Raw genomic sequence first — 24,932 nt, 5'->3', positions numbered from 1 at the left:
GCGAAAAAAATACAGGTGGCATAAAAAATCCATCACCTCGATGAACTAAATGCAACTCTGATCGGATTTTTATTTTTTGCAAATCAAGATGAGCTTTTGTACTATTTTTTATTTTTTCTAAGATGTTCAATACTGTACCGATGATATTATCATAAATATTCTTCTAAATATGCATTACATCCATATTATAATGAAGTAGTAGCTACTTTCAATATGGTAGTTCGAAAAAAATACTTCATTTCGTCCAATTCAGTTCAACTTCAGTATGCTTCTACTTACGAGTATTAGATATTTTCTCAAATTGGATATTTTCAATGACTTTAAGTTGTTCTAAAATTTTTACTCCACTTAACTCCTTAGGTGACGAATGTCGGTCAGACTTACCATCAAAGTACTGGTTGTAACGGATCCTCCAAGAGTGATTATCAAGTAGAAACCATCAATGACCCATGAAATATATTTTTCATCCATACTTTAAATGTAAAGAGGATGCATCCTTATTGCATATTGGACGTGTCAGATATCCTTTGGTACTCTACCTAGATAAGTTTTCATATGCAGAAAAATCATTTATGGTTTATAAAATCAAAACATGTAACTTAAAACTTCTTCGACTTATAAAATCATATGTCTGTACTCTATTTTTTTATAGCTCCTTCAGATCATCAATTAACGGTCATAGATATACATCAATTTCATTACCTGATACTTTCAGATCCAGAATCAATAGTAACATAAAAATAAATGATTCTTTTATGCACTTTCAAGATGACATATTATATACAACTAGAGAACCGCCCAGAGAACCGCCTCTTCGGTCGCCCGGGGCCCCACCCCTTCGGTCACCCGCAGTGGGCAGTCGACTCTGGACCCTCGAAGCTGACAGCCCTCCAGTCGATCAGCCTCTCCACCAGTCGAGACCCCTGTGCCCTCCCCTCCCCATATGACAATGCCACCCCATTCTGCAACCTCATCTCCCTTTGGCTCACCAATTGCTCCCCCAACGTTGACCTCTCCTCCACTGCCCTCAGTGCCTTCTCCACCCTTCGCTCTCTCTCCCTCCTCCACTACCCCATCTCTACCCCACGCTGTCTACCCACCCCCTTCGCCTCCTCCCTCCGCTCCTTCTCCTGCATCTCCTCCCTCCACTGCCTCACTGGCATCTGGTTTTCCCGCCTTACCAACCTCATCGATCTCGTCATTGTCGATGTCCCCATCTCCATCTCTGCAATTTTTTTTTTATTTCATTCTACTGGAATGAAATCTCAATCCAACTAAGAGAGTCCGGGTTAGATTGGAGAGGGATTGGGCCATTCTTATTCCATCCTAGAATCCGAATCAAAGTGGGGCTCGTCCCAACCAAATGGCTGGAATGAGAGTCATCCATTTCGATTTCCATTTCAAGTTTAATTTTTTTTAACTAAACACGCCCTTAGATCAGTCATGTTAGATAGAGATTTCCTTACAAATTATAATGGAATGCAATTGGAACAGCCTTTGATTTCTTGCTGTCCATAGCAACCACATAAGATATGTCGCAAAGATCGATTTCTCCACTCTCTACCAAGACATCAACCAACAGGTTTAGGAAGCTGGCAAAGAGCAAGGAAAATCACCACCCAGGCATCTAGCTATAAGCTGCCAAGTAGATTGGGCAAAGGATCAATTTATCATAATATGAGCTAAATCTTCGAAAGGATCCCAAAAGAAATCACATTATGAATGCCATTTGCATTTGCATTTGTTATAACATCATGTAATATACATACATGCATACATAAATACATATGTACATATAGATACCTATACATATATAGGGTTCACGTTGTGCCTTTCACACAAAAGAATAGTTGATCTTCCTTCACGACCTCAACTATTGGATTGCATTTCCTTCCATCTATAGCACAGATACGAAGCTGATATCATATTTAGAAAGTTGTGCAAAGTGCGATCCGATGGTCGAGATTGTAAAAAAAGATCAATCAATCATACACACATATACGGTGCTTTTGGAGTAGGTTCGATAAAAATCAAGTTTTGTAAGTGAAATTTTGCAATCCACTACGAATTTTGTAGTAAAATTTTAGTGATTTTACCAGCGAGATCCTAATCAGTTCCAATAAAGTATTTTTTTAGAGGATCTGATTGAGGATAAAAGTAGGAGTGCATTCTTTGCACTCTTTTGGATTTTTCTCATTTGCTTTCTTTTTTCCTTCTTTACTTCTCTCTCTTTCATTCTTTCCCTCATTTCTTCTGTCTTCCTATTGCTCTTTATTCCTTTTGTTGGTGGATGTCTGACCAGGACACCATCTCCCAAAATCTTTTCGATACGCATGATGCAGCAGGAAGAAAAAAATAAAATAGAAAATAATCAAATACGTGGATCAGTCAAAAAAAGACTCGTCTCCATGGGGCATGCAAACTTCACTATGAGAAAAAAAATATTACAAGAGGAGATCTCACCCTCAACTCTTGTATACCTAATTTCTCCCTCATAGAAAGTTTTCTCTCTCAAAAGCTCTCTCTCTAGGAAGACCCCCTGAACTCTTGAAGCGGCCGCTGTCCGCTGTCTAGGAGTCTCCCTGCTCCTTCTCCTCACAGTGCCGCAGCCTCTCTCACTTCGTTGCTTTGGATTTTCCATAGCCGTGCGACACCACGTCACCATCGAACCACCACGTAGGCTATTGTTCACCAAATAGGGCCTTTTATAGGCTTAAACCCGTGTTAGATAGTGATTAGGGCTCCTAATCAGGCCCAAACAAAATCCAGAAAAACCCCTGAGCTGTCAGATCAACATCGGGAGCTACCCACATCGTTGGATCGCACACTGGTCCATGAAACAGTGTTGTGGACCGCGAGGAACGCGTGGAAAATGCCCACGTGGTCCATGTGGTCTGCTGTGCACCGCTTGGTCCATCGTGGATCGGGCTGCAGGCTCCCAGCGCGGATCGCATGGGCCTAGGCCGCATCTGTACATGCGCCTGGGCCGCGCCTGCGCCACATGTGCTTGGGATTGGGAAGGCCCTTGCGCTCGTGCGCCCGGGCTTGGGCCGTGCCTGTGCGCTGGGCTGTGCCCTGCGTGCTCGGGCCGGGCTCTGCTGCTGGGCCACACGCTGTCGAGCCCAAGCTACGTGCTGTCGCACCTGGACCGTGCGTGGCCATGCCGCCGTCACTCCGCCGGCCTGCCGCCAGCCACCGGCGGTCCTTCGTTGCTCTAGATTTTGTGCTGACTTCTCTCATGCATATTTTCTCCGTTCGAACTCTGTTTGGGGTGATCTTGGTTTCGTTGGATTCTGTTTTTCATCATGGATCTCACTGTGGACTCAATATGGATCGAATATCGAAGTATCAAATTTTAACAATCTCCATCTCGATTCGATATTCGGTTTCCTCTCAACTCTGAGAGCTTCTAGATCTCCTCGCCGTCATGCCCTGGGGCAATCGCCTGCTGATCATGGATGGACAAATATGAGAGTCGAGCCAGGCTGCTCAATCTCATCTCTATCGTATGCTGTGCTCTTCCTGACTTACGACCTGCTTGGGACATCATCCTATGGCAATAGTAATCTCACCTTGCGATATCACCTTTTATCCTCTCGAGTCTCGTGTCCGATCCACTTTCACTTGGAGCTCTATCTCACTCTTGACTCCTCTTGGCTCCTGAAGCTTCACCTCACACTAAGCTCTCCGTCAGGTAATAATGTCCTCTCCTCTCCTTCTTTCCCTCTAGAACAATCCTATCGCTAGCACCTTTAGAATTTCTCTACCAGCTACCATCCTATAACCTCTCGAATCTAGTTTACTCAGTGATACAAGATTCACCTAAAATCAGGTATGTATCGGATCTCCCCCAATCTTCTCACTGCACCATCATGTGTCCTCCAGCTGATTGTCCCGATGTCTCTGATCGCACAGCATGATCTATTCGACAGATAAACAGTGCCCTCACTATTCTTTAGAGAGTCAAACTGTTCCTCTCTACAACATACATGATAGATACATACAGAATCTAAAATCTACTATTAGAAAAAAATAGATATCTCATCAGATATCTCCAGGATATCTCTCTCTAAATCGCTACTGATCGTCGCTACAGCAGCCATCGTCCGATCTTTGAGTTGAGAGTAGTCTCTAGCTAGATGCCCCAACTCGTCACATCGGTAACACCTGATCTTGCTCAAGTCTCTCCTGGATTTGGATCGCTCTCATCGCGATCTCTTGTTGCTCCGTTTATCGCCTCCTGCTCATCTAGAAATCACCAAAGCTGAGCTACCGCCACCTAAGCTCGAAGTCAGATTCTTCCTCTTGAGAACCTCATTCTGGAGTATCGCTGCAGTGACCTCGTCTATCTTGATGGTGCTCTTTCCCACTAGAAGAGTAGTCACTAAGGACTTATACGAAGGGAGAAGCGATGCTAGCAAAATCAGTACCCTGGTCTTCTCCTCAACATTCTCACCAATGCTGAAGAGGTCGGTAAGGATCTTCCAGAAGTGACTTAGATGCTCCTGCATGCTCTGTCCCTCAGTCATCCGCAGCTGATAAAACTGCCTCCAGAGAAAAAGAGTGTTGGTGAGAGATTTTGCCATGTACAACTCCTCAAGCTTCGACCACAGCACCGTCAGAGAAGTTTCGTTAAGCACATGGATCACCACTTCATCCGCTAGATACATACGGATGGTACTCACCGCCTGCATCTGTAGCCGTCTCTAATTCTGTACCTTCATGGTAGTCGGCTTCTCCTCGCACAAGAGAGCATCGATCAACTTTTGTTGGATGAGCACGCCCTTCACCTTTGCCTGCCACAAAGAGAAATTGCTCTTTCCATCAAACTTGTTGATCTCCATCTTGATTGATCCTATCTTCTTCATCTTCAGTCTTGCTCACCACTATTGCAATCTACGTCTTTGTACCATCTTATTTTGATATCACTTATTGGATGGACACCACCTCCCAAGATCTTTTTGATACCACGCGATGCAGCAGGAAGAAAGAAGAAATAAAATAGAAAACAATCAAATACGTGGATCAGTCAATAAAGGACTCGCTTCCATGGGACATGCAAACTTCACTATGAAAAAAAAAATATTATAAGAGGAGATCTCACCCTCAACCCCCGTACATCCAATTTTTCTTTCGAAGTATCAAATCTTAACATCTTTTCCTTTTTCTCATTCTCCTCTTTATACTCCTTTTTGCCGTCCATGCACATTCAAGCTGCCACTTCCCAAGATAAATACCATGAAACTAGTTGGGGATGGGAGTGGGTTAGTAAAAGTGGGGGTCACACACCATTTATGCATGCGCCTAATAGGTAGGCTCATTGTTTGGGTGTCTTGAACTACGTTGGCTCAATATTGATTTGGGGCTACATTTTTAGGTTTTTTCCGCTCATTCGTCATGTTCATAGCTTTCCTTTGTCTCTGGAGCTACTGCAGTTCTTTCCTTGAGCTCGTTTTCCTCCCCATATTTCTCAAGATTTAATTAATGGATCATCTTTTTAGTGTGCTTAGGTTACCTATGTAGATTTGCCCACCTTTTTCAGCTTTTTTAACTTTTGAGTCGAAGATTCCTAGCATTTGGAGTTGTCCTACTTCCTATTCTCAGTTTGCTTGAGGCTAGAGTATTTCCGAGGTGCATATGGCACCATAAACAGGATGCACATATATGTTAGTTCTATGAATGAAAGAGCGACGAAAGAAATCATTAGCATGTGATCCACATATACAACCAAACCATCATAAAATGATCAATCCCTCGGACAAAACAGACCAACCTCTCCTGACAAAAACAATGAGGTAAAATTTGAAATCACTTCACTGCTTGCCCACCAAATTCTGGTCCCCTCTCTCTCTCCCTCATAGCAAACCATCCCAATCTCTCCCCAACTCATGACTCGCATATCACTTTGCATCATATACCAAAGCTTTGAAAGAAATCAAATTTCTTCATTGTTCTCAAGAACTCTTTGCCTTGCACCTAAACAAGACCTTCTTCTTCTTGAACGTGCCATTCTCAATTGTTATCACAACCTTCCCAGGCTCATTGTTCTTAAACGAGTTCCGTACTGGTCCTGCCTAAGCTCCCATTTTCTTGCCCTTTTGAATGATGATGGTGTATGACCCTTCATCAGTCGGTACAAATTCCTCTTTGTAGTTAACCTCCCAGCCCAAAACATTCAAATCCCAAATAAGCGCAGTCCCAGCCTGTTCACATCATCAAGGTCAAAATTTACTGATCTTTAAAAGAATAACATGGACTAAAAAACTATGTCTCGGTAAATTAAATTTAGAGTTGGCATAGCTGAAGGAGGAAGCGAGGATATAGTACCTCTGGCATAGGAATTTCTACATTTTCGATTGAACCAGCTTTAAGTGTGAGCTCTGCAACCCCACCATCGTCGACAGAAAATTCAGTATCATTCTCACGTTTCAGACCACCATAGCATATGGGGATATTTTCAGCAGGAATATATCTGTAATGAATAGCTGGATTGCTAAGAATTTACCATCATATTTTGCATTACTTGAAACAGAGGTGGTAGCTGAAATGAAAAAACTTACTTCAGAAGAGTTTCAGTAACCTTTGATGAGCGTGCAAAGACAAATTTGCTCCTGGTTCTTTGGGTTAGGAAAGGTGACAGAAGAGCATTGAATGCATAGTACCAGAAGGGGACGTTGATGAAGATCTACAATTAGGAATCATTGTCACAGTAGTTATGTATTTGAGATTATTCAGTGTGGGGAAAAATAATTAGAGCTGAGAGACTAGTAAAAAAGCATATGGACCACTGGATTATAGAAGTGACAAATAATGCTGGACGCCAGAGCTACAAAGATGAGAGAGGCAACAACTGCACGAAATATGCTATGAAAACATAACTGCAGCCAGTAGCACATATTGACAACAAATAGTGTCACGAGATCTTTTCCTCAAGTATGAAAATTAGCATCAGTAATCAATGATAATTCCATCAATTATTGAAGAATTTCTTAAGAAAATTCTTTGAAGAAATATCCTGAATAATTGAAGAAGTTTTGCTCAGGATAATTTTTCGGCATGGATTTGATGCAGTGCATATCTGTTGAAACAGTAAATAAATTCCTTTCGTGGGAAAACACTACAGATTTCAAATCAAAATCAAACAATAAAAGCAAAGAGAAGATTACCATATTGGTTTTCTATTAAATTTGTCTATTTCTTCCGGAAAAAAAAAAAAAAGGTCTGTCGACCCTCAGTTTCTTAGTAAAGTTAGATCAAATTCGGTAACAGACATTTTAATTTCACATATTAGAAAAGTTGAATAAATGATTTAGGATGTAGAAAAGGAGAGAAAGATTTAGATGACATGAGACATGGTGGAACAATACTGACATTCTTAGCAACAAACTCCGGATAGTTGTTCTGAAGCAGCTCAACGGCCTGATTCATTGTGAGCCTCATCTCCTTCTTGGAAGGCCCAGGGGAGTTCTTCAAATCAATGATATTGACAAATGAAGCAATAGAACCTGGCTTGAAGTCCAGCTTCTGAATACCCTTCTCCATCAATTAGTGAGTCCTTCCTCCACTGAAGTGTGTCCTGGAGCATCTCAAATGCTTCCTTAACTTTGAATTCCCGAGCTCGGATAAACTTCAGGAGGACTACATTGTTTCTCTCAGGACACTTACTTGGCAGAAGTGGGACTCCCCATAGGGAGATGTCTTTCTCAATGGCCGCTGCTGTCTTCTCCTCGGCAGCAGAGTTATCCTCTTTTTTTATCTTCTTGCTGCTTTTCTTGCCTCTCCTCCTTGAAGAGTATGTTCTTGAGGATGGCCTCTTCAACCTTTCCTCGCAGCTCCATCAAAGCCTTCTTCTCGCTATCTTTTAAGTCAGAGAGGAAGTTGCTGTCCTTCTTGAAGGAAGAATTCTTCCCTATGATTGAACCCAGAGTTTCAGCCTCTTGGGTTACTTTGACCTTCTCCTCCGCCTTGGCTTTGGGTTGCTCCCTTTTAGTCTCTTTTGCCTCCACCATCCCTTCCTTGACGACCTCAGCTGGCTCCGCGACCAACTTCACAGCAACAAAGTCGACAACCTGGCTACCCTCGGATTTGACTTCGATGGTCATGATTGGTGCAAGGGTGCAATTGGGATCAAAGAAACCAAGGCTTTCTCAGTAGAGAAGATTTGAGGAGAAGAAGCAGAGGCTTTGGCTTTTTGGAAGAAACAGGGGAATTGGTGTGAACTGTGAAGGGAGAGGGAGAGGAGGCAGGGCCTCTTAACGGTTACCGCTTGGGCAGTTGGAGGAGGAATGGGGAGGGGCCCACCAGCCGTCCGTGATCTGGCGCCAGCACATGGAAGAGGTAGTGCAAGGTTGGTAGACGGGCGAGATTGGCGTTGCAAGAATCTCCCTGGGCCACCAACTTTTCTCTCACCTCAAACCCTAATTTTTTATAAAAAGAAAAAAAAATCCAGCCATTTATGTACAAATTTTTGGTAAATTTATGCATAAATTTTTAAAATTTTCTAGAATAACTGCAAAAGTAAGATGTAAGCAACAGAGCCTTATTGTTACAAAAATCTAGACACTTGCCATCAAACTGTCCTACATCGGTTTGCAAAGCTTCAAAGAAAAATCTCCTTCACTAACATATATCTAATTCTGGTTAAACACTAAAAAAATAATTAACTAAATACTTTAGCATATTTATCAGATTTGATCAAAGCCATGGATATCCCCTCTTAGGTGATCCTAGACAGCCATATTTTTTTGAGACATGCATTGCACTTTTATGTACCTATCAACTCTTCACTGACTTCCTACTCCCAAGATGAATCTATTATTATCTAAATTGTTAAAAAATTTTAGGATAATACTTGAAATTATTCTCTGTAAATGGATCAAATATATATACGGTATTTCATGGAAATTATGATTCCTGATTAATTCAAGGAACCTTATGAACTTACATATATAGTTTAGTCTCCATCCTTTGTTACTGGTGTAGTTTTGTTTATCCTTGTTGCGGCCAATCCCCTCGTCGCCTGATCGCCGGGAACGAGCCCCTACAAAAAAGGAAGTCCACACTGACCGGAGGCGGCTCCGGCGGGGATCCTCTGACGATCAAGTCAGAGAGGTGACTGGGCAACAGTGAAATGAAGACAGAGAGCTCAAACGAGAGAGAGAAAGAGAGAGAGGGGGAGCAAGCCTGTGGTTTCGAAGTCCCCCTGCACTGTTGCCTTCCCCGATATTTATAGTGGGGCGCGATATGGCGCCGTCATTAATGGCGCAGACAATTGAGGAATTGTCAACTCATTGTAGACTGTCAGAGTCGTCGTGAAAACGTCACACCTCCGTGGGGCTGTCAAATCACTAGGGTTGACAATGCCCTAGGCGGGATAGTGCCATAAGGTGGCAGAGCCGCATGTCGCTGTCAGGGCTGACAGGCTCTGGCGGCTGTACGGCGATCGGAGGAGTCGACCGACTCTTGGTCGGTGGCCATCTGTGTGGCGTCGGGTGGAGATTCGGACCCCTTTGACGGTCAGCCGGACATGTTGCGAGAGTCGTCCGTCGGACTTCCTGGTTCAGTCGGCTCGAAAAGTGGAACAGGTCTGCCCGACCGGCATATCCGCAGTCGGTAGAGGGCCGTTAATCGGCCGGTGATGGCGCCCGCCGATTGATCGGTGGGTCGGCCGGACGGCCGGTCGGTCGGCCGGGCGGTCGGTCGCTCCGTCGGTCGAGCGGTCGGTCGGTCCGTCGGTTGGTCGGTCGGTCGGTATGCCCGATTATAAGCCGGCGTGAGCGGGGTCAGTCGGTATTCCCCAACAGTTGCCCCCCTCCACTCCTGAGTCGGACGGTGAGCTGGCCGATGTCATCGCTTGGACAGCGACGCTGGGCGAAAAGGAGTGGAATCATCGTGTGCCTAATTCCGACCGTACCGCGAGTTGATGCGATGTCAGGCATCTTATGAATGCCGTGCGATCCGCTGGCGTCAGGCATCCAGTCGGTGTCAGACGTCCGATCGGTGTCAGACGTCCCGTCGGTGTCAGGTGTCACGTCGGCGTCAGGAGATCGGGTGTCAAACGATTCAGTGTCAGACGATCGGATGTCCGGCACCTTCTGGGGAACGCAAACCGTCGCCCAACGCCGATTCTGGGAGCGCGGGGCGCTGTCAGGCTTCCCATCGGGAACGCGAATCGCCGCGGGCGATTAAATTCGGAACTGCGGTCCTCTTGCCACGTGTCGGAGGTGGTTGGGGCCGTCGTCCTTCGCATTAAATGAGGGCGGTGCGGCCGTCCCCGAGATGCGCACGTCGAATCGTCGGGCCAAAGGGAGGGCCCGGAGGCCGCCACGTGGCGCCCATCCGGGGGACCTCGGTCGGTGCGGGGTCATCTCGGCCGTCAAACGATCCTATATATATAGGACCGCCTGCGCTCGAAGCCCCACCCTGAACAACTTGCTGCAGAGACTCTGTCCGAGTGGCTCCTCCGTCGGCGCCGGCAGTTGCCTCCCCTTCCGGTCTCCTGGTGGTTCGTGACCCTTCCCTTCTTCCTTCTTCTTCTTCTCCTTCTTTTTCTTCTTCTCCTTCTTCTCCTTCTTTTTCTTCTTCGGCCTCGCCTTTCCTTCGGTTCTGGTGCGATGGCCGGAAATCCATCTCGGGGGGCTCGGTCGGGGAATCCGACCGATGACCCTCGATCGACTCCGAAAGTAGAGGTTTCCTCGCTTTCGGGGCCGAACGTTGATCGGCTTCGGGATCAGTATCGCATCCCGGAGCAGTTTCAACTTTCCGCCCTAGGGGCCGGCGGTCGGGTTAACAACCCTCCGTCGGGCCAATTGGCGCTGTACGTCGAAGATCTGCACGCAGGTCTTCGGCTTTCGATTCCGGAGTTCGTCCGAAATCTGCTGGATTATTACGGACTTTGTCCGGCGCAACTGGCGCCGAACTCCATCCGACTAATAATTAGCTTCGCTCTGTTGTGTCAGCTTCTGCAGACCAACCCTCGCATCTCGCTCTTCCGGGCATTTTTTGTGCTCCGACCCCACCCTAAGGCCCGAGGGTGGTGGCTCTTCAACCCCCGGAAGGGTCTTTTCTTCATCACTGGTCTTCCGTCGTCCATCCACGGGTGGAAGAACCAGTTCTTCTTCGTCTCATCTTCTTCTCCCTGGGGCTTCCCTTCCCACAGGGGCGTGCCCCGAACCGAAGCAAACGACAACAGCCGGGTGGAGGCGGACGACCGGGAGGACTTCCACCGACTCAAAGACATGTCGGTTCCAAAGCAGAGGGAGCTTGTTACCGAACAAGCTCTCTATGACGCTGGCCTGAGCTTGGTCCCCCGATTAGGTATCGCTCGATCCCTCGGTCCTCTTTTCATTCGGCCCTTATTCCGGTTCTTAGATTAACATTTCTGTCGGTATCGCAGGGACACCTCCGAGGATACGGCCGACCGACGTAGAGATCCGACGGTACGCAGCGAGGAAGAGGCCGGCATCGGGGGCAGGACCTTCGCATCCACCGAAGAAGCCCACCCCAGCGGCGTCGATCGTCGAAGCGTCGGCGACCGACCAGTCGGAGCCGGTAATAGCGCTCGCGGCTCCGGCGGCGCAACCGGAGGAGAGGCCGGCAGAGGAAGCGGCCGAAGGGACATCGGCGGCCCCACCGGCAGGTGTGACGCCGGATGACGTTTGGGAAACCGAACACCATCCGACGGCGTCTGCGGCCGCAACGGGGGGCGCCGGTTCAAACTCGAGCATCCCCTCCCTGCCAGTTCCGTCGGTCGGGGCGGCCGATCGGGGGAAGCCCCGATGGACCCCGCGGACGACACGAGGTCGGGGAGTCGCACCGTGCCGCCCAGCGCACAGTTCCCCAAAGGGGCGTCGGCGTTGGCCAACCATAACCTGGCCAGGAGGTTGTGCCAGGGGATCCTCCTTCCAGCCGACGTGGAGGCGCTAAGGTCTCGGCAGGTAACCGAGATGTTATCTTCATTCTACCCGACCATGGTCGAGGTAAGTTCCGTTTCGCCTCCTTTCTCCTTAATATTTTAGTTACTTTATTTTCCTGACGAAACGCTTGCGTCGGCAGCTGATCTACACCATGTCAGAACTCGAAGCCGGATATCGGAGGTTCGGGAACGTCCGGGCGGCTTGGAAAGAAAGGGCGGCGGCGGTCGAAGCCGACCGGGCAATGCTGGTCGACCACCTGAAGCAGTCGACCGATCGGGAGGCAAAGTTGGTGGACGAAGTCTCCCACCTCGGGTCCGAGCTAAGGTCGGCCAGGAAAGAAGCCAAATGCAAGGGTCGAACCGTGCACCGTCTGCGGCGCGAGCGTGACGGTGTTGCCGCCGAACTCGAGGGTGAACACGAGTAGCTCCGAGTCAGCCTGAAAAAACTTGCCAAGGCTGAGGAGGATCTGTCAATCGCCCAGGCCGACGCCGACATATCGAAGGCAGAGGCAGAGTCAGCAAGGGACTCTCTCGGCCGGGCGGAAGAGGAAGCAAGGTCGGCGAAGGAGTCGGTAAGTCGGGCGGTGGACGACTTCCGCGCCACCGACCAGTACTGGGAGGAGATGTTGGAGTCTGGCTTCGCGTCGTACCGGGTGGGGTACGAGGACGATCGGGATGCAGTCCAAGCTTTGTACCCGGAGCTGGACCTCAGCAGTATCGTCCCGTCGGGGGCCGGCGATCAAGTCACTGAGGAGATGGCCGACCCGTCATCGGGAGGCATCGCCGTGGCGGGGGAGGCCGTCCAGGGACAAGTGGCTGAAGGAGAGACGGCTGCGACTCCTGTCCCGACGCCGACTGTCAGCCCCCCGCCGACCGACGATCCTGCTTCGACCGTCGACCCAGCGTCGATCATGGTGGATACGTCGGTCATCCCCGATCTTCCGCCGGTCGAGGAGATCGACTCGGAGGGATGACCGCGGCCTCGTTGGCTTTTATCTTTTTCATTTTTCTTCTTAGAACAATTGTAACTGGAGCTTCGGCCCGATTTTGTAAGCTCTTTTTGACCTTGAATGAAATCAGTCTTAGGCTTAAATTTTTTTCCTCTGTCTATTTTTCTTTCTTTCATGAGTTGTAGAATGCATCCGAACACGTGAGTTGTTAACTTATATAGGTCGGTTAGGACGTTCGGCAACTCACGCCGCCACGAAGGTGGACCAAGTCCCGACTTAGGATCGGCCTTCGACGGTCGAAGTAGTAAGTCGGGAGTCCTTCCTCCGGCCGTGAGTCGGTGCGTTCGTCGAGTCGGAAGCCGACAGACCGCTGGATAAAGGTTCGGCTGTCGGGTCTCTTCCGATGTGTTCAGTCGAATGTCGTCCGACGCATTTAGTCGGCAGAACGTCGATAGGTCGGATCTCGATACCCTCGTGTCGAGTATCCATACTTCGCCTCATGATATATGGTGGTAAGCCGAATATCTTCCAGCCGGCCGTAGCTCGGTCGGTGAATCATGAATGCGACTGAGATCGCCTCGTTCGATAGACGGTGGCAAGCCGAATATCCTTCGACCGGCCGTAGCTCGGTCGGAAGTCGCGACGGCAGTCGCGTAGGCATTTCGCCTTTCTTTGGTCAGGGCTCAATCGGTAAGTTAGCCGATAGTCTGGCCCAAAAGTACGACCGTAGAAGGAGTGTCAACTCCCGTCAATATAAATATATCGATCCTCGTAAGGGTCCGATGTTTCGTCGACCGTCGAAGGAGTGTGGCTCCCGTCCATGTAGGTATCTCGGTCTTTGTGAGAGTCCGATGCATCATCGACGATGGTGCAGTCGGTCTCACGCGAACACCGAGCCCGAGTCGGCGCGTCGAGGCTCGACTCTGGTGAGCGCCGATCGTCAGTCGAAGAATTAAACTCCGATATTTCAAACTAGATTCGCATTCCCAATGAATGAGTATAAAGTTTATTGGTGATACAACTTCAGGTTGTCGGCGTTCCATGTTCGGGGAATGGATTTTCCTTCCAGAGTCTCCAGTCGGTAGGCCCTCGGATCATAGGTATCTGCTACCGTGTAGGGCCCTTCCCAGTTCGGAGCCAGCTTCCCTTGATCCAGGGGCTTTGAGACCTCTGCCTTTCTCAGGACTAAGTCACCAGGCCTGAAAAGTTTTGGTCGGACCTTGGCGTTGTAGTACCGGGCTATCCTTTGTCGGTAAGAAGCCATGCGAAGCTGAGCCTCGTTTCGCAGTTCGGGGAGGAGGTCCAGGTCGGCCCTCCGACAGTCAGAGTTGTCCGGCTCTTGATACCGCTCGACCCTCGTAGACGGCAGCCCAATCTCGAGTGGGATCATCGCCTCCGTCCCGTAGGCCAAACCGAAAGGCGACTCCCCTGTCGGTACGTGGGGGGTCGTTCGGTAAGCCCACAGAATGGAGCCCAGCTCGTCGACCCAGAGGCCTTTGGCTTCATTTAGTCGGGTTTTGAGCCCATGCAGTATGGTCCGGTTGGTCACCTCGACTTCGCCGTTGCACTGTGGGTGCCCGACCGAAGTCAGTCGGTGCGTGATGTGAAACCTTGTGCAGAAACTCCTGAAGTCTTGGTTGTCGAATTGCCATCCATTGTCGGTGATGATGGTGTGCGGCAACCCGAACCTGAAGATGATGAATTTTTGGACAAAGTCCTCCATCTTTCGCTCGGTAATCTGCGCCAAGGGTTCGGTCTCCACCCATTTGGTGAAGTAGTCGATGGCGACAACTATAAACTTTCTTTGACCCGATGCTGGAGGGAAAGGATCGAGAATGTCGACCCCCCATTGGGCGAAGGGCCATGGAGCGACGATGGGAGCGATTTGGCTGGCCGGTTGGTGCTGCACGTTGGCGTACTTCTGACAAGGTTCGCACCTCTGGACCAACTCAGCCGCGTCCTTCCTCATGGTGGGCCAGTAGTAACCCTGTCGCAGGACTTTGTAGGCTAGAGACTTGCCCCCCAAGTGATTCCCGCAGATCCCTTCGTGCACTTCTCGGAGAGCATAGTCTGCATCGGTCGGTCCCAAGCACCTAAGCAAGGGAAGGGAGAACGACCTTTTGTAGAGTCAGCCATCCATGATTACATATTGGGAGGCCGACCATCGAAGCCGCCTGGCCTCCGTGGGATCCTCGGGGCTGATCCCGTCGGTCAAATACCGAACGATCGGATCCATCCAGCTTGGTTCGACCGTCAGTTGTAGCACCTCGTCGACCTTGTCGATACTAGGTCGCCCGAGATTCTCCACGAAGGTCCGACCTAGGGCGCCGTAGTCGGACGTCGCGAGCCGGGATAGCGCGTCGGCCCGAGCATTTTTCGCCCTGGGGATGTGGGAGATCTCGAAGTGTTTGAAGGGCGTCACGAGATCTTTCACCTTTTGGTGATATTTGGCCATGGTCGGATTTCGTGTTTCGAATTCATCCTTGGTCTGTCCGACGATCAGTTGGGAGTCGGAGAAGACTTGGAGATGGTCTATCCCAAGCTCTAGTGCTAATTTCAACCCCGCAACGAGCGCCTCGTACTCGGCCTGATTGTTGGAGGCCTTGAAGTCGAATCGGAGGGCGTGTTCGGTGACCACTCCTTCCGGGCCGATGAGCAGAAAACCGGCCCCGCTCCCCTGAGCGTTGGAAGCCCCATCGATGTGTAGTACCCAGGTCAGGTCGGGGCAACAGTCGGAGGTCCCGACCTTCACCGGGTCGTCCTCCCCCGATTGTATGTCGGTCGTCGGGCATTCCGCGATGAAGTCGACAAGAACCTGGGCCTTTAAGGCAGGTCTCGGTCGGTACTGGATGTCGAATTTGCCCAGTTTCACAGCCCATTTCGCCAGCCGTCCCGACGTGTCAGGTCGGTGCAAGATAGCCCTCAGGGGCTGGTCGGTGAGGACCACAATGGCATGTGCTTGGAAGTATGGACGGAGTCGCTGTGCCAAAATGACTAGGGCGAAAATCATCTTTTCTGCCTTTGAGTACCGGGTCTCAGCTTCGTGGAGCACCTTGCTGACATAATATACTAGTTGATGAACCCGGTTCTCATTCTCCCGAACGAGCATAGAGCTAACCGCCTCTGGGGAAGTGGCCAAGTAGAGGTACAGGACCTCCCCGACCTCCGGCCTCACAAGGAGCGGCGGGGAGGCGAGGTACTTCTTCAGTTCCTCGAAGGCCTGCCGGCACTCATCCGGCCAAGAAAACTGCTTGGCCTGCCGCAAGGTTTTGAAGAACAGGAGGCATCTTTCAGCCGATCGAGAGATGAATCGACTGAGGGCGACGATCTTCCCATTCAGTTGCTGGACTTCCTTTTTGGTGTCCGGGTGCCGCATGTCGATGATGGTCTTAATTTTCTCCGGGTTGGCATACTAGTTGATGAACCCGATTCTCATTCTCCCGAACGAGCACAGAGCTAACCGCCTCTGGGGAAGTGGCCAAGTAGAGGTACAGGACCTCCCCGACCTCCGGCCTCACAAGGAGCGGCGGGGAGGCGAGGTACTTCTTCAGTTCCTCGAAGGCCTGCCGGCACTCATCCGGCCAAGAAAACTGCTTGGCCTGCCGCAAGGTTTTGAAGAATGGGAGGCATCTTTCAGCCGACCGAGAGATGAATCGACTGAGGGCGACGATCTTCCCATTCAGTTGCTGGACTTCCTTTTTGGTGTCCGGGTGCCGCATGTCGATGATGGTCTTGATTTTCTCCGGGTTGGCCTCGATTCCTCGTTGTGAGATGAGAAATCCGAGGAACTTCCCCGAAGTTACCCCGAAGGCGTACTTGGTCGGGTTCAGCTTCATCCGGTGTCATCGTAGAGTGCGGAAAGCCTCTTCAAGATCTCGGACATGATCCTGAATCTGTGCACTCTTCACCAGCATATCGTCGACGTATACTTCCATGTTGCGTCCGATCTGATCTTTGAAGACCTTGTTGACGAGTCGTTGGTAGGTGGCGCTAGCATTTTTCAGCCCGAAGGGCATTACTCGGTAGCAGTAGAGACCCTTGGGAGTCACGAAGGCAGTGTGCTCCTCATCTTCAGGCACCATCCAGATCTGATTGTACCCGGTAAAGACGTCCATGAAGCTGAGTAGTCGAAATTCGGACGTCGCGTCTACCAGCTGGTCGATCTTCGAAAGTGGAAAGTTGTCCTTCGGGTAGGCCCGATTTAAGTCGGTGTAGTCGATACAAATCCTTCATTTCCCGTTGGCCTTCTTGACCATGACAACGTTCGCGAGCCAGTCGGGATAGGTGGTTTCTCTGATAAAGCTCGCCTCGAGTAGCTTATCTACTTCTTCGTCGATGGCCTTCTGTCTTTCCGAGGCAAAAGACCTTTTCTTTTATCGCACCGGCCTCATAGTCGGATCGATGTTGAGTCGGTGCATCATTGTCTCTGGGGGGATGCCCGACATATTCGCTGCCGACCAAGCGAATACGTCGGCATTGGTTCTCAGCAGCTCCACCAGCCATCGTCGGTCTGGGTCGGGTAGCTGAGAACCGACCCATACCTTTCGGTCGGGATCCCCGGCCATCGGGATGGGGACGAGCTGCTCAGCCGGTTCGCCCCGTTCTCCCTCCTCCCGTGGGTCCAACTTGTTGATCGCCAGGGAGCCCTTCAACTCATCGCTTTGGGCGGAGATCTGGAAGCATCGTCGGGCGAGCTGTTGATCCCCGCGCATTTCTCCGACTCCATTTTTGGTCGGAAACCAAACGAGGAGATGGTACGTCGAGACGATTGCCTTGAGGGCGTTAAGTCCGGGTCTTCCAAGTATGGCGTTGTAGGCCGAAGGCACCTGGACGACCGTGAAAGTCAAATGGACCGCGCTTTGCCGCGGTTCGGTGCCGACCGTTACGGGCAGGGTGACCTCCCCTTCTGTTGTGACAACATCCCCGGCAAAGCCTACCAAGGGTGTAGGAACCATCTTGAGTCGGTCGTTCGATAATCGCATCCGGGAGAAAGTCGAGTAAAACAAAACGTTCGCGGAACTTTCATTATCTATAAAAATTCTTTTTACATCGTAGTTTGCTATTGTTGCCGAGACAACAACAGCGTCGTCATGGGGGGTTTGGATGCCTCGAACGTCTTCTTCTGTAAAAGTAATCGCGTCGTTCGGGCGCGGCTTCTTCATGGGCTCCCTCTCAGCAGACGTCCCCGGGCCGAGTCGTTTGGAAATCATATTGATGACCCCGATCGTCGGCTGATTGGTGGTTGCTTCCTCAGTCGGTTGGGATCGTCGGTCGGCTGGGATCGTCGGTCGGCCACAGGTTGGGTCGGCGGGTTCCTCCGAAATTTACCGAGATACCCTCGACGGATGAGGGCTTCGATCTCATCCTTAAGCTGGATGCATTGCTCGGTATTATGGCCGTGGCCCTGGTGGAATCGACAGTACTTCCGTTGGTCGAGACCTTTTGCCTTCAGAGGCGGAGGCCGTCGCAGGTATTCTTTCCCCTCGATCTCCATCAAAATCTGCGCACGGGGGGCAGAGAGAGGAGTGTAGGAATCGTACCTGAGGCGTGTCGGCCTTGGAGTCTGCCGCTGGGGCGACTTTTGGTTCTGTCGTGGTGTCGAGACCCGACCATCGGTCGGGGGCCTGCTGGGCGCAGCGAGTTCCTGACCCTTCCTCCGCTTCTCTTTCGGGCCTCTGGGTTCGGCCAAGCGTCGGTCGGAAGCTCCTTCATCCGTGCGCATGTACTTGTATGCGCGCTCCAGTAGCTCGGCGTACGTCCGGGGGAGGGTCTTGTCCAGGGAGTAGGTGAATCGGGATGCCCTCAGCCCTCATTTCATGGCTGAGATAGCCATGTCTTCGTTGAGGTCCCGGACCTCAAGCGTGGCCGTATTGAATCGCGCCACGAAGTGTCGGAGCGTCTCGTTTTCTCCCTGTTTGAGGAAGAAAAGGCTGTCCGACATTCGCGGCGGCCTCCGCTGGTGCTGAAGTGAGCCACGAAAGAGTGCTCGAGCTGCCCGAAGGAGTGGATACTTTCCGATCGAAGATCGGAGTATCAGGCCCTGGCAGCCTTGCGGAGTGTGGCGGGGAAGCCGATGCAAAAGAGAGCGTCGATTGCCCCCTGAATCGTCATGAGAGCTTTATAGCTCTCCAGATGGTCGATTGGGTCAGTGGAGCCGTCGTAGGGCTCCACGTGCGGCATCTTAAACCGACTGGGGATCGGTTCATCAAGGATGAGCCAGGAGAGAGGTTGGGCGGTCTGAAAGTCGACGTCGTTCGAAGACTTCTGCCCGTCCACCTGTAACTGTGCAAGCCGACGGTCGATTTCCTCGAACCTGCATTCGTAGTCGTCTGTCCGTCGGTGCTGAGAGACCCCAGGGGTGGAGTCTCCAGAAGAATCCGAGAGAGAGGCGGACGGCGTCCGCGGGCGCTTCTCCTTCCTTGCCCGTTCCAGGCGGGAGGGAGAGTCTCGCCGGGATCGATGGATGTCGCACCGCGGCCGTTCCTCCTCCTCCCGATAGGAGTGCCGTGGTCGGCGCTCCTGCGAGGGTGATGGAGGTCGACGCGGGCATCGGCGGCTGCTCCTGGAGGGCATCGGACGTGCCGCGGGCTGTTCTGCCGGTGACGGTGGCAGTCGGGCCGGCTGTTGCTGAAGGCTTTTAACTGCATCCGTCAGCACGATCATCTGCCGTACGATCGCCGCGATCTGCGCATCCGTAGTGACCACGGGATGTGGGGAACTGGGTTCCACCGCGGAAGGTGGTGGAGAGGTCTCTTCCCGACGGAAAGAGCGCCTCGCCGACCCGGTGATCCTCGAGCGCTGAGCGCTTGTCTTTGTCATCAGAACTGCTGTAAACACCCCCCTACCTGGTGCGCCAATCTGTTGCGGCCAATCTCCTCGTCGCCTGATCGCCGGGAACGAGCGCCTGCAAAAAAGGAAGTCCACACTGACCGGAGGCGGCTCCGGCGGGGACCCTCCGACGGTCAAGTCAGAGAGGTGACTGGACAACAGTGAAATGAAGACAGAGAGCTCAAACGAGAGAGAGAGAAAGAGAGAGAGGGGGAGCAAGCCTGTGGTTTCGAAGTCCCCCCTGCACTGTTGCCTTCCCCGATATTTATAGTGGGGCGCGGTATGGCGCCGTCATTAATGGCACGGACAATTGAGGAATTGTCAACTCATTGTAGACTGTCAGAGTCGTCGTGAAAACGTCACACCGCCGTGGGGCTGTCAAATCACTAGGGTTGACAATGCCCTAGGCGGGATAGTGCCCTAAGGTGGCAGAGCCGCATGTCGCTGTCAGGGCTGACAGGCTCTGGCGGCTGTACGGCGATCGGAGGAGTCGACCGACCCTTGGTCGGTGGCCATCTGTGTGGCGTCGGGTGGAGATTCGGGCCCCTTTGACGGTCAGCCGGGCATGTTGCGAGAGTCGTCCGTCGGACTTCCTGGTTCAGTCGGCCCGGAAAGTAGAACAGGTCTGCCCGACCGGCATATCCACAGTCGGTAGAGGGCCGTTAATCGGCCGGTGATGGCGCCCGCCGATCGATCGGTCGGTCGGCCGGACGGCCGGTCGGTCAGTCGGTCGGGCGGTCGGTCGCTCGGTCGGTCGGTCGGTCCGTCCGTCCGTCGGTTGGTCGGTCGGTCGGTATGCCCGATTATAAGCCGGCGTGAGCGGGGTCGGTCGGTATTCCCCAACAATCCTACTATTTGTCATTATTATGCCTTCCATGCTTTCTTTCACGTTACAAACATTCAAATATTTGACAATATTGCATCCTTTCACCTTGACCTTTCTAATTTTAATTTTCTGAATTTTGTAAAAAACATCTATCATTTTGTTTTTCTGGAATCCCCAACATTATTTATCAAATGTCAAAGCTGTGTTGCAACGGGGTTTTTCCAATCTCCTCAATTCCGAGCTTGCGGTGAGATATTTGTGTTTGTTTAACAGACTGCGTACTGGGCCTGAGGAACAGAGTGAAGTTTGGCGAGGAGTGATTTGCTGTCTAGTTTCTTATATTTTTGTTGACAGGTCCCACTCAACATGGTCTCCAGGCATTCGCAAATTTTAGTAATCCAGCGATGTAAAAGCTAAGGCAATATTAAGTAATGTAATCTAGCAGCAATCTATTAATTGATTTCGTGTCAATAAGCGTGGTTGGCGATCATTGACAACATGTCCTCATCCGACAAATTGCTACTAGAAAGTAGAATAGGAAAACTGGACAAGCTAACCAGCGCATATGACTTGAATTTTAGTTAGTAGATTACCGACGTACAATATTTCAGGATAGATATGAAAAATAATAAGAAATAGGCTAAATCCTAATTTCCGTTCTTTTTTTTTTGGATAACAGATGGTCGATATATGCTAAGGTTGATCAACTAGCGGCTGAGCCCCGGAAGAGCAAACTCTCTTAATGAGGATCTGTAGAAGCCATAAGAATTGGGATTTATACTTTTAGTTTTATTTATTTTGAATAATAGAAGTTATTGTAGAAGCCTAAGCGTTTGGTTATACTTTTCGATTTTTGATTTTTAATTTTTAAAAAATATTTTTTATTTTTTTGATTTTTGCTATTGAGTAAAAGTAAAAAAAATAAAAAAAGTAAAAAAATATGTTTGGTAACTACATTCTTATAAAGCAAAAAGTAATATTTGGGGACGGCAGGTGAAAAACTCGATGAGGGAGAATGATTCGAGAAGGGAGGGAGAAGAGGATGGGGAGGTGAAGAGCTCGACGATGGAGAAAGCTTCGGACTCTTTACTTTTTGGTTTAGCGTTTTAGATACGTGGAAGTAAAAAAAAATAGAAAAACAAGTTTTAGAAAATAAAAAATTATTACTTTACATATAAAATAATTATTTTAATTTTTTGATTTTGATTTTTTATTTTTTATGATGTTATCAAATATTATTTTTTAATTTTTATTTTTTAAAAATTAAAAAATAAAAAATAATATATTTTTTTAATGACTAACCAAATGCATCCTAAACTAAAATCGTTCTCTCTTTTTTTTGGTTTTATAGAGTCTCTGCGAGTACACTTTTCCCTCCCCTCCATTTCGAGCTTCCTAAGAAGAGAGGAAATATTGAGCATTAGCGATTTAATCTAAGATCTTCGGCCTCTCATGGCTAGAGCGGATCAAATACCAAATTGGGTGGGCTCTATAGTAAAAGCTGGGCCGGATTAGAATTGCAAATGGGTCGGATTTGTCTGAGTCATAAGTGTTTTTGAACCGAACCGATTGCTTGATCGGATCATAATGTTAGATCCAAATCCAACTAATAGAATATCGAGTCGGATCTATGGACAAAAATTTTGCTTTAATGGATTATTCGGATTGGATCAGATCCATGTATACTTCGGCTCAACTCAAAAAATTCGAATCCAATTTGAGTCTAAATCCAGTCCAGGTCTATGATCTCAAAAAACTATTGTATCCATTTTTTAACCGTATGAATGATTTATAAGGTCATCTACTTTATTTCATTGAGAATTCTGAGGTTTTTTTCTAACCATATAGTAACATGCACCCACCACCGTCATACCCTTATCATTATAATAATTATATTCAATCTAATTCCGATACTAGTCCAAATGTTATAAATACTTTCCAAAGGCTGTTGAATGTGCAATTGGTGACCTAAGTTCCTTTAGATCGATTTTATATTTCAACAATTTGGAAAGAGATTTTGACTGTTTCTTCATGGTTGCTGCAAAGTACAGCCCTTGAAAACAAACCAATTCTTATCCTGTAAATTATCGTAAACAAGTAGTTCATATATAATTGGCTACCTTCCAATTAAATACTATGACCTTCTCTGGACTGAGGCAATTCTAAATTGCTGTAGTATGAGGAGGCACAAGTCCACATGGATAAATGAATTTGCAAAAGCATGAGCAGAATAAACACCTCCCCATCTTTAATTATTCTGATTCCACTCTCTAATTGATTCTTGGAAGCTCATTCATGGTGCCTTATGGAGATATTTCATGCAGTTCCTAAATAATTTCTGATTCACCTCTAGATTTTATAAGCTATGGATAGATTGGATTTAAGTACTTAAAGAAATCCTATCATGTAGGTTAGATAACACTGATAGCAATCATTTGTGACAAGTATTGTTGTTAGAAGAAAAGAATTTTTTTTAATACTAAGAAAGCAACTGCTAAAATTTTGGACATGTTCAACACATTAGAGAGCACCACCTCAATATGAGTATCATTTGTTTTCCTGACTGTAGCGAGCTTTATTTTTCCTTCTCCCAATGTGGAATAGAACATTGTCATATGAATTAAAATAGGGAAGAACCAAGTCTACATGTCTACTTTCCAAGGCCAATAATGAGTACCGGTGGGTCGAGACTTATGGTTTGGATTCGGTCATTTTAGGTCCAATATTGAGTTTGGACTGCGCTGGATTCAAATTTGGTAAATTTAAACTCTATCCGGAAAAAGAAATGGGTCCAATTTTAAAATCCAACCCAGCCCCATGTGTCTTTTAACGTGGATCAAATTGGGTCTAAATGAGTTAGGTTAAGTTGGATCAAGGGTGAACCTGACCCATCTGCAGCCTCATGAAGGATGCCTATGGTCAAGCCCGGCTTGTTCTGAATATCATGTTCTAGTTGTTGCCCAAATCCAGGCCCATCTTAGGCCCGCCCACCAGACCCAATTTTCTATATATATATATATATAATCTTGGGCCCGGCTGTTGGGCCAGCTCATTTTTTAGGTTTTTTTAGATTCATCCTAATTTTCAGATCAGGCCCTTTTTTTTTTTTTTTTTTGGTTTTTGTTTGCCTAGGCTTGTCCCATGGGCCTAATTTTATGCCCACGCCCATTAAGTTTCAGACTAGGCTGGACTGGCCACCTGCCCTTGATCAATTCTAATTATGACTCCACTCAGCCGGCAACTCATTTAACAACGAAGATATTGGTTACGTTGACAAAAAAATAGGGATGTCTGAGATCTAATCAGCAATGAAGATGATGATAGTGGCAAATGATGAGTCACTGAGAGATTGACCGTGGGGTCTTTCCTATCAAGAATACTTGGAGTTGAGATTGGAAAATCAAAATGCTGCTCATGAATAGTATTTCTTTTTGTGGTTGCAGATAGCTAATTTGAGAGATCCTAGACAGCATCGATGGTTTCTTTTTCATATAAGTTCTAGCCATCAATTTCTAATATTGTGATATCAAAGTCATATAGGTTATTTGGTTTGAAGATTGAATCTTTATATCCATATAAAGGTTTCATGGTTGAAGATCTAAGTGGCCATATTGGCCGGTTGCTAGCGATCGAAGTCTTCATGATCAAAAGTCATTTTTGGACTCCATGTCCACTGCTTGTTTTATAAATTTATTTAGTTATTTTTAAAGGATATATTAAAATAAATAAATGCATAAATGAGATGAAAAAAGATAATTAAAAGAAGAAGAAAAAGGCCGACGATGATCTTGTTTCCTACCATCATGCCCTCCTCCTCTCATTACGGTGGTCGGACCTTCGATTTTCCTCTATTAGCTATTGGACTTGCTGATGGTGGCTCCCATGATGTTGGATGCATGTCTCCCATCTGGATTCAAAAGAAAGAGAGAGAAGGGAAGGGCAATGGATCTCCCATCATTCTCTTCCCCCTCCATGGAGGATGGCCGGGGGGAATTTTCGATTCACTTCTGATAATTGTTGCGCCAAGCTGCCACCGAAGCTCCGACGAGCACCTAACATTCAAATACAAAAAAAAGGAAAGAATGCGGTGAAGATCGAGCTGCTATATCTCAATAAATTGGCAATTTCCCCTCCCAACTACTGGCACAAAGAGCGGTGGGTGTTGGGGAGTCGATGACAGGCCGCTAATCCAGACTATTATGACAGTTGCCGATTATTTTTTGGAGCAGAAGGACCCATGATTTTCCTCTCTTTCTCTATTGATCTCCTACAATAGCTAGCAAACTGGTGGCCAAGATGAGTTTTTGGCCAACCGTCCGTAGTTGGGAAGGGATGGTGGGCCATTGGTAAATCGTCAACGAAAATGGGATCACCAGCCATAGGGGATTTCCATCTCTTTTGGTTGTGATAGGGA

General features: G+C 48.6%; 1 protein-coding gene and 1 pseudogene across 1 annotated transcript; both read right to left on the bottom strand.

Annotated features, from left to right (window-relative positions):
* Positions 1-5,864: 5,864 nt before the first annotated feature.
* LOC105033326 (patellin-4-like) lies at positions 5,865-8,102 on the bottom strand (annotated as a pseudogene).
* A 157-nt stretch (positions 8,103-8,259) lies between these two features.
* On the bottom strand, positions 8,260-16,700 carry LOC140855193 (uncharacterized). Its single transcript, XM_073251069.1, has 6 exons — positions 16,557-16,700; positions 16,362-16,463; positions 16,019-16,120; positions 15,299-15,793; positions 12,276-12,351; positions 8,260-8,417 (listed from the first exon to the last, which is right to left on the bottom strand). Exons 1-6 carry the CDS (start codon positions 16,698-16,700, stop codon positions 8,260-8,262), a joined length of 1,077 nt encoding a protein of 358 aa, XP_073107170.1.
* Between the last annotated feature and the right edge of the window lie 8,232 nt (positions 16,701-24,932).

This window comes from Elaeis guineensis, chromosome 2 (assembly GCF_000442705.2).
Source record: "Elaeis guineensis isolate ETL-2024a chromosome 2, EG11, whole genome shotgun sequence".
In the NCBI taxonomy this organism is placed as follows: Eukaryota; Viridiplantae; Streptophyta; class Magnoliopsida; order Arecales; family Arecaceae; genus Elaeis; species Elaeis guineensis.
This window is presented reverse-complemented; position numbering and strand designations above follow the sequence as displayed.